The sequence below is a fragment of the Lycium barbarum genome, chromosome 6 (assembly GCF_019175385.1).
Source record: "Lycium barbarum isolate Lr01 chromosome 6, ASM1917538v2, whole genome shotgun sequence".
NCBI classification, from domain to species: domain Eukaryota; kingdom Viridiplantae; phylum Streptophyta; class Magnoliopsida; order Solanales; family Solanaceae; genus Lycium; species Lycium barbarum.
The window spans coordinates 1456989-1465413 of record NC_083342.1 but is presented as its reverse complement, the minus strand read 5'-3'; the positions used below and the strand labels follow the sequence as shown (position 1 = coordinate 1465413).

At 33.6% G+C, this 8425-nt stretch overlaps 1 protein-coding gene across 1 annotated transcript; it reads right to left on the bottom strand.

Annotated features, from left to right (window-relative positions):
- Positions 1-302: 302 nt before the first annotated feature.
- LOC132599447 (uncharacterized) lies at positions 303-5311 on the bottom strand. Its single transcript, XM_060312821.1, has 4 exons — positions 4868-5311; positions 3295-4433; positions 1800-2470; positions 303-1576 (listed from the first exon to the last, which is right to left on the bottom strand). Exons 2-4 carry the CDS (start codon positions 4401-4403, stop codon positions 558-560), a joined length of 2799 nt encoding a protein of 932 aa, XP_060168804.1. The 5' UTR covers positions 4404-4433; positions 4868-5311; the 3' UTR covers positions 303-557.
- Positions 5312-8425: the final 3114 nt, after the last annotated feature.

Genomic DNA, 8425 nt, shown 5'->3' with positions numbered 1-8425 from the left:
TGTGTGTTTGTTGTCCTTTACTAATTAAAAAAGAAAAATACTAGTAATAGATTTATAGCTAGAGTGGGCTCTCCCACCTAATAGACTACTAGTGTTTTGGGTTGGGCTCTTCTGTTCAGTCTATAGGTCCGTGTTCAAGTATATTTTATATGGAGGATGTTGTTTCATTTACAAGGACATGCTGATTAAAACTTGAATTTTGTTGCAATGACAATCGCAAACTCTATGATATGGATTCTAAACATTGCTAGCCACCGAAAATATTAGTAGTAATGATCAAAGCAATGCAAATATTTGTGGATGGATTTGTGTTCGTTTCTTTCATTGTTAACAAGAGGATACAGAAAGCCACTTTTGGCTGCCACATTACAAGAGTAACTGTATATTTCTCAGTTTTGAAGTCATTCATAAAAGAATCCTTATTCCCCTTCCTTGCATTGTGAGATAAGGATATGAATTAAAGCCTCAACTTTCTCTCCCGCACAGAAAATTCAAAACAAATTATTGGTAGATAAACAAAAGAATTGTAATTTGTAAGTTAAACGAGTATGGAGGTCTCAGAATTTTGCACAATGTGAAGGTAAACCCGTGTCATGATGAACGGATACTATCTCCATTGGACTGCATTTAAGTACATCTGTCCCGAGTTTTGCTCCTGCTGCCTTTAAACCCTTTAATGAAACGGGCTGGTTGAATAGGTTCAACGAAGGTAACTTCGATGCTGAAGGCATTTTCCCATTTGGCAAAAGGTTCTTGAAATCTTCTTTTAGCAATGGCACTTCAAAATCAGCCTTGTTATGCCTGATCACATTGTTCTTAGCTGCAATATGTGCTCCTGGTTCCATATGGTTTGTGGAAAAGCTCATTTGATTTGGAAAGTTCGGATAAAGACTAACATACCCTCTTAAGTACATCATGTCTATCAAGAACTTCTTCCAAGAGGCTTGCCAACCGTTTGTTCTTGATTTTGGGATTTGAACCGGATTTTGCTTTGGATCTTCCGTGAACCTCATGTTCATGTAGACATAAAATTCCTTCCATTGCTTTGGGAAAAAAACTGCGCCCCAACTACAAGGCAATTGGTGGAGATAAGGTGTGTTTGGATGAATTTGCTTGAAGAACTCTGTTGCATTCCATTTAGGCCTTTCTTTTACAACCTCCACCAAACGTGGCGTGTAAAGAGAGATGGATGAGAGCTCGGGGAGTGATATCTGAGGGTCATAGTGGTAGGCCAAGAGAGCATATTTGATCCAAAGGTAATAGTAAGGGGAAACTTCGATGTCATCTTCGAGTAATAGGCCAAAATCATCATCGGATGAGGGGTACCAACTCTCACTAACAGCGCGAATCAACCCTCCTTGGATGATCCTTCTTCGAAGAGTTTTGGGCCCGTGTGGCCAGTTGAATGAGTTAACAAGCTTTATAGTTGCCTCATCTACCTTACTATCCATGTTGAAAGTAATAGAAACTTGATCGCCTATATAGTACGCGTCATTAAGTGCCTTGAGAAGCCTTGCTAGTGAATTAGCTCTGTTCTGTGTGATGATGTTTATAGAAAGCGCCATACGGTTCCAATCTGCAAGTACAAATTGCATTGCTAGATCAAATGTAGGAAAAAAGAAGGGAAATTTAAGGTACAGTCAAACCTCTCTATAACAATGTCATTTGTTTCGATATATTTTGGTTGCTATAGCAAAATGCTGTTATAGAGATTATATAATATAACATAACATGAAAGATTCCGTAGAGAATGACTGTTATAGAGAGGTTTGACTGTATAAGATTCATCGAAATCTTACTTGGCAATGCTGTGGAACGAAGATCAGCCATCCAAAGAACCTTAGTGATCGATGTTCTAGGTAGAAGAACCAAGTTTGAACTGTTTGTGTTAGCTTCTGTAGCCATCTTGAGAGCTTTCATCACATTAGAATCTGCATCAGCTACCGTGATCACAAGGCTTGGGTTGTGAATCTTGATTAGTCCTTTCATGCTGGCATAGACTGCTTGAACAACGGGCACTTCTGAATTTGAAATCCCGGATAAAGCACCAACACCTAAATCCATAATCTTGAATCTCCTTTCTTTGCATACTACCTTAGGCCAGTTTAAGGCAGCAGCAGCATCTTCACAAGGGCAAAAGTTCCCTCCTGAGACAACAATATACGCCTTTTTTCCAACAGTTGACCTGAACTTTTCAAGAAGAGGCGCGAGGGCTTTGACTTCATCGACAGAGTGGGCATAGAAAAGTACATCGATTTTCTGAGGATTCATAGCTGCCCATTGAGTTATGTAACCGGTGGAAAGTGCTTTCCACCATTGATCATCTCGGACTTGAACCGTGTCCTTGAATATTACAGTGGTTTCGGATACATAAGCAAGTCTGTGCTCACTGTCACCCCATGTTTCTTTGTCTTTTGGATCAACTGGTAGCACAAATGAACCAGCATTTCTGTACTTCTGAAGCTGATAGCTGCAATTTTTTTCCCAAGAAAGTAAAACGTTTAGAAACTTCAAACACATTGACAACACGTAACTGCTTATTTATAAAACCAGCTCCAGCACTTAAAAAGTGTTTTTCAGGCTTGATGCTTATATTCAGCTAATCCAAACGAACTCTAATGTCTCCCTGATCATACTAATATCTACTCATCCCTTTAAGGCCTACCCTTATTGTGAATCATCTGATTTTTTTTATCATTTGATATTTTTCTATGGTGCAGATCATTAATTCAAAGTATTATAATTGATGGATTATTGCATATTTTCAAAACTAAAAATTGCTATAGGTTTCTAATATTAATGAGGCAGATGATATTTAAGTGTATACTTCATTCAACAACTTGTTTCACATCCCAAGGAATTTTTGGAAAGAGTAAATCAGTAAGGCAAACTGAACTTATCACACCAGAGAGGAACAGGATATGCAACATTCCTATAGTGTAAATTTAGCAGAAAAAGATTCATTCTTGTGAAGTATAAAAGAACAAAGATGTTCTATTTGATCTAATGGTGCTAATCAATTCTACAATCAAATTCTAATATACTTTTCTATCATCAAGCGGAACTAACAAATGAACTTTAACGGTACCTGCATAATACAGTCAAACGCTATAACGACATTGTTTGTTTCGATATTTTTTGGCTGTTATAGCGAAGTATTGTTACAAAGAACATATAATATAACATAACATAACATGAAAGATCAGTTCCACATAAAACATAATCGGGATGCTGTTATAGAGAGGTCTAACTGTAACACAGACTTTTCTAACATAATTGAAGTGGAAAGCTTACCTTAAGTGCAAGTCTTCTCCGGTCATGAAAGTGAAGGGCGTCTCGATGAAAAGTGTCTTGACTAATTCAGCAGAAAGAAACCAAGAACTAGAAAGGAAATCTACTTGAACAATTTTGTCCACAGTGATATTATAAGCAGGATCAGGCAAATAAAGCCCGGCTTCTTTGGATCGAAACTTCCTATAGCTCGGGAAAATGAAATCTTTCTGTCTAAAAGGCAAAATCCTACCAATACTTCCCAAAACAGAATTCTTATACTTGTCTGTTCCTGCAACATGTGCTAAAATCTGCAACATCTTCTTCCCCGGGATCATATCATCGTCTACGATATATACAAGGTCAGCTTCTGTTTGCAAAGCCATTTGGAACCTTCCATAATACTTGAAATCGTAAGTTGAACTTATAAAACTTATTCTTGAGTCGTTGTAACTCTCGACGATCCTCTTAAGGGATTGCTCATTTGGACTTCCAAATGCAACTACCCAAGCATGATGAAATGGGAGTGTTTGGCCAAGCAAAGAATCAAGCTGAGAACATAAAGTTTTTCTCTTGAAATGGTTTAATATCACTGTGATTTTCGGCTTGTTTGGACCGTGCAAATCCCACTTGGACTTCATTGACATTAACTCAGATAAAGTCTCAGTACCAAGATTTTTGCTCTGAAAATCCCTCATTTCTTTATACAACTCTGTCTTCAACTTGATCATAAGTGCATCATTAGATTTCTTCTGTTCAAAATCAATCTTCTCATGTTCACAAACATCAAAAGGACTAACTTGTTTTGGTTGGCTTTGAATATCAGTTCTATTAAAAAGAGCATTATGACTAACAACATGTGGAGGTATAATGAAGTGTTTCCAAGACTGAGCGATTCGTGTAGCCCATGTAAAATCTGGTTTAGTCCTTAAATCTACTGAGGGGCTCATGTAATACAGAAGAAATGTTGCATAAACAGCAAAAGAAAACTGCAAACAAGTTAATACTGTAACAAGTTTAGTTGAAGAACTTTTTGGTGGTCTCATCTTCGCTGATTTTCCTCCCATGTAATCACTCAATATCCCTTCTAAGCATTCCCCACTTCTCATATTAGGATTTCTAGCTAACCCCATCTCATATGTGGAGCCAAAAGAACTATCCACCTACAAAAATGTCAAAAACACAAAGTAAAAACCAAAGCTTGGAAGAACACAGCATATTATTTTCAGCATATATACATAAATATACACGTGGAAAATCTGAGAAGTAGTATAAATATAAGTCCTATACCAATATTTTCAAAGGACTCAGAATCTTGAACCCGTACGTTAAGTTAAAATTCTGGAGCTACCTCTGTTTATACCTAACCAAAACTATACGCTTACCACATAATGTTAATAGTTGAAACAAGTTTCTATGATTGAAACAACAAATTATTTTCAGCATATATACCATAAATATACATGCGCAAAACTCCGAAAAGTAGTATAAACATAAGTTCTACACCAATATTTTCGAAGAACTCAGAATCTTGAACTCGTTAAGTTAAAATTCTAGAACAATCTCTGTTTATACTTAACCAAAACTATACACTTACCACACAATATGTCAATAGTTGAAACAAGGTTTTAAGATTGAAATGAGCTCGTTAACACAACCAAGGGGTAGGGGGGAACTTTTTTTTTTTTTTTTCTGTACTTGGATCCTGTGCAAGAAAGTGTACATATATAGGACACATTTAAGTATGTGTGAAAAGTAATAAAGTGGGAATTGAAGGAAGCCATGAGAAATGAGGCAAGATCACATGGGGTTAACAGCTTAAAGCATATAAACAAATGAGATAAGCAACAAGTTACATTGTACTATACTATTTCTTCACATACAATCACCACTATAGACTCATTAATAAAGCCCGGTTTTGTTGCCTTAAAAGAAGGCTCCAACCTGCGTTTTTAACACTCCAAATCTAGTCTTTGTACTTGAGTGTCTTATAGCCTATTTGGCCTAAGCTTTTTTTCACTCTAAAAGTGCTTATTTTTTCAATAAGTGTTTTTTTTTTTTTTAAAAGTAAGGTGTTTGACAAAGCTTTTCGGAGAAAATAAGTGTTTCTGAGATATAGCAAAAACACTTTTTCAGAAGCTAAAAAAAAAAAGTTTTTGCCCAAAAACACTTTTTTGAAAAACACTTTTGAGAAAAATACACTTAGAAGCACTTTGTAAAAGCTTGGTCAAATACTAATTGCTGCTCAAAAGTACTTTTTAAATTAATTGGCTAAACACAAACTGCTTTTCGCCAAAAATACTTTTTTTAAAAGCACTTTTTAAAATAAACTGATTTTTAGAGTTGACCAAACAGGCTATTAGATTAGATTGCCCCTCGTCGAAAATACGTATTCGTCCCGGGTGTTTATACAACCAGTTCTAATTACTATTTTTAATTGATTTAATGAAGGAAATATATGAATTAATTAACTATGATTAAATAACAAAAGTCTATATATAAACACATGACATGCATTTATTGATTTAGTATAAAGACCAGGTACAAGAAATTCCAATCCTCCCCTCAACACATATAGAAAAGGTAAACACACACACACAAAAAAAAAAAAAAAAAAAAAAAAGGCACGCAGTATATGGAAGAAGAGAAAGCGACGCAAGTGGTATATAATAACCGAGGTTAACGTATTTACTAACAATGTAAAATAAATTAACATAATCAGGTCACTTAAAAGTCAGTATTAGTTGATTAAAAATTTACTACCTATAATCTACTTTTAATGTCGTTTTCCCTAGACAAATTTAATTCAAAATAAGTGTTGTTTTAGAAAAAGGAAGGCATTAAGTTAGTTTTTTTTAATCAAACCTATCCTTGCTCCAGTAAACGATCTATACAATTTTCTAAAGTCTCTCACTCAACAGTTATTATTCATTTTAAGAAGAGATAAAATGTCACTTTCTTCTATTTAAATTATAAAGAATTATGTCACCTATTTCTTCTAATAATATTTTAGTCAAACACCTTTTATGATAAATGCTACTGTACAAGAAATAACACTTTAGTTGTAGCAATAGTACTTTTTGTCGAATAATAGTTATTCAGTAATCAACTAAAGTGACTTCCATTTTCAATTACTTATAATACAAGAAAGACAATCTGAAAACGGATTACTTTAAGCAGGAAAAAGCCCCGACTGCGATTATACTTAAAAAAATAAAAAGACAAAATTAAACGTTGAAATTAGGATATTGCTCAAAGTTCTAATTACTATTGTTAATTGATTTAATGAAGGAAAAATATGAATTAAGTAACTATGATTAAAAGACAAAAGTCTATATATAAACACATAACACACATCTATTAATTTAGTATAAACACCCAGATACAAGTAAGTTTTTATCCTTCCCCTCAACATATACAGAAAAGGTAAACAAAAAAGGAGATAAATAGCACACAGTATATGGAAGAAGAGAAAGTGACGCAAGTGGTATATTATAACCGAGGTTAACGTATATACTGTACTAGTAATAATTTAAAATAAATTTACATAATCAAATCACTTAACAGCCAGTATTATTGATTAAATTATTTACTACCTCTTATCTATTTTAAATGTTGTCTTTCCTAGACAAATTTAATTTAAAATAAGTGTTGCTTTAGAAAATCAAGAAGACATTAAGTTAAATTTTTTTTAATCAAATCTATCCTTGCTCCTGTAAACGATCTATACAATTTTCTAAAGTCTCTCAACAGTTATTATTCATTTTAAGAAGAGATAAAATGTCATGTTCTTCTGTTTAAATTATAAAGGAATATGTCAGCTATTTCTTCTGATATTATTTTAGTCAAACACCTTTTATGATAAATGCTACTCCTCACGGATCAAAAAAAGTATCTATTTAGCCTTTTTTTCTTGAGTCAAAGAGTGTTCACGTACTTATGAAATCAAGAAAAAATTAACCTTATATTTTCAGATTTGCCCCTATTAAGTGTTATGAGATCAAATCTCAATACATATTTAATTAGAGACAGTTTAGTCAGATTACCTATTTTTATCTAAAAGTTAGTATTTTCTTACGAGGTATGCATATAGTTAAGTGGACACTTTTTTGATCCGGAGGGGGTAGTGTACAAGAAATAAAACTTTAGTTGTAGTAATAGTACTTTTTGTCGAATAATAGTTATTCAGTTATCAACTACAATAACTTCCACTTTCAATTACTTATAATACAAGAAAAACAATCTGAAAACGGATTACTTTAAGCAGGAAAAAGCCCCGACTACGATTATACTTTAAAAAAATAGAAAGACAAAATTAAACGTTGAAATTAGGATATTACTCAAAGTTCAGGTATATATTTCACTTGCAGAAAACTCAAAGATGCACAATTTCCAAAATGTTAAAACCACTCAGAATCTCAAATTGTCAAACCCCAACTTCCAAGAATGCAAAACCCAAAATTTAAAATGATTTTATTACTTCACTTCCTTGATTTCTTATAATAATCTAATACTATACTTAACACTAATCCCTCCATTTCATTAGCGTGAACATATTTGACCGGGATGGGCTTCACGTTTAATTATAAATTTTTTTTGAAATTTGTGATCGTAAACATGTCATACATTTGTGTAGCCTATAAAAAGTTTAAATTAAATTATTTTTAAATTTAGAAAAGATGTTTAATTTGACAGTAACTTAGGACGACTGGTTCTCATGTATTGCTCTAACGCAATGACTCACACAGCTACGAGAGCTCCCAAAAACGATGAGACGCATGCGCTATTCGCCGAGTAATGCTTGTGTAGCAACCACAAAGATGAAACGTATTAAAAAAAAAATAAGTTCACTTAAATTAAACACAAAGGGAGTAATAATAGAAGGTAGAAAAAAAAATATGTGGACGTTACCTTGGGAATAAAGAAAAACGACAATTATTAGAAACAGAATAATTGAGAGCCTTTTCTTCTTGAGCAAATTAAGCTTTAAGCAAAACCTCAAGCTTACACCAAATGCAGCTACCTTGTAATTAGCTGCCGTGTGGAGTATAATTTTTATGATCGACAAAATAGATTGAGTATGAAGAGATTTATATATTGTGGAAAACATATGGAGTATATTATAAAGAAGGTGGCATATGTTGACTTTATAATT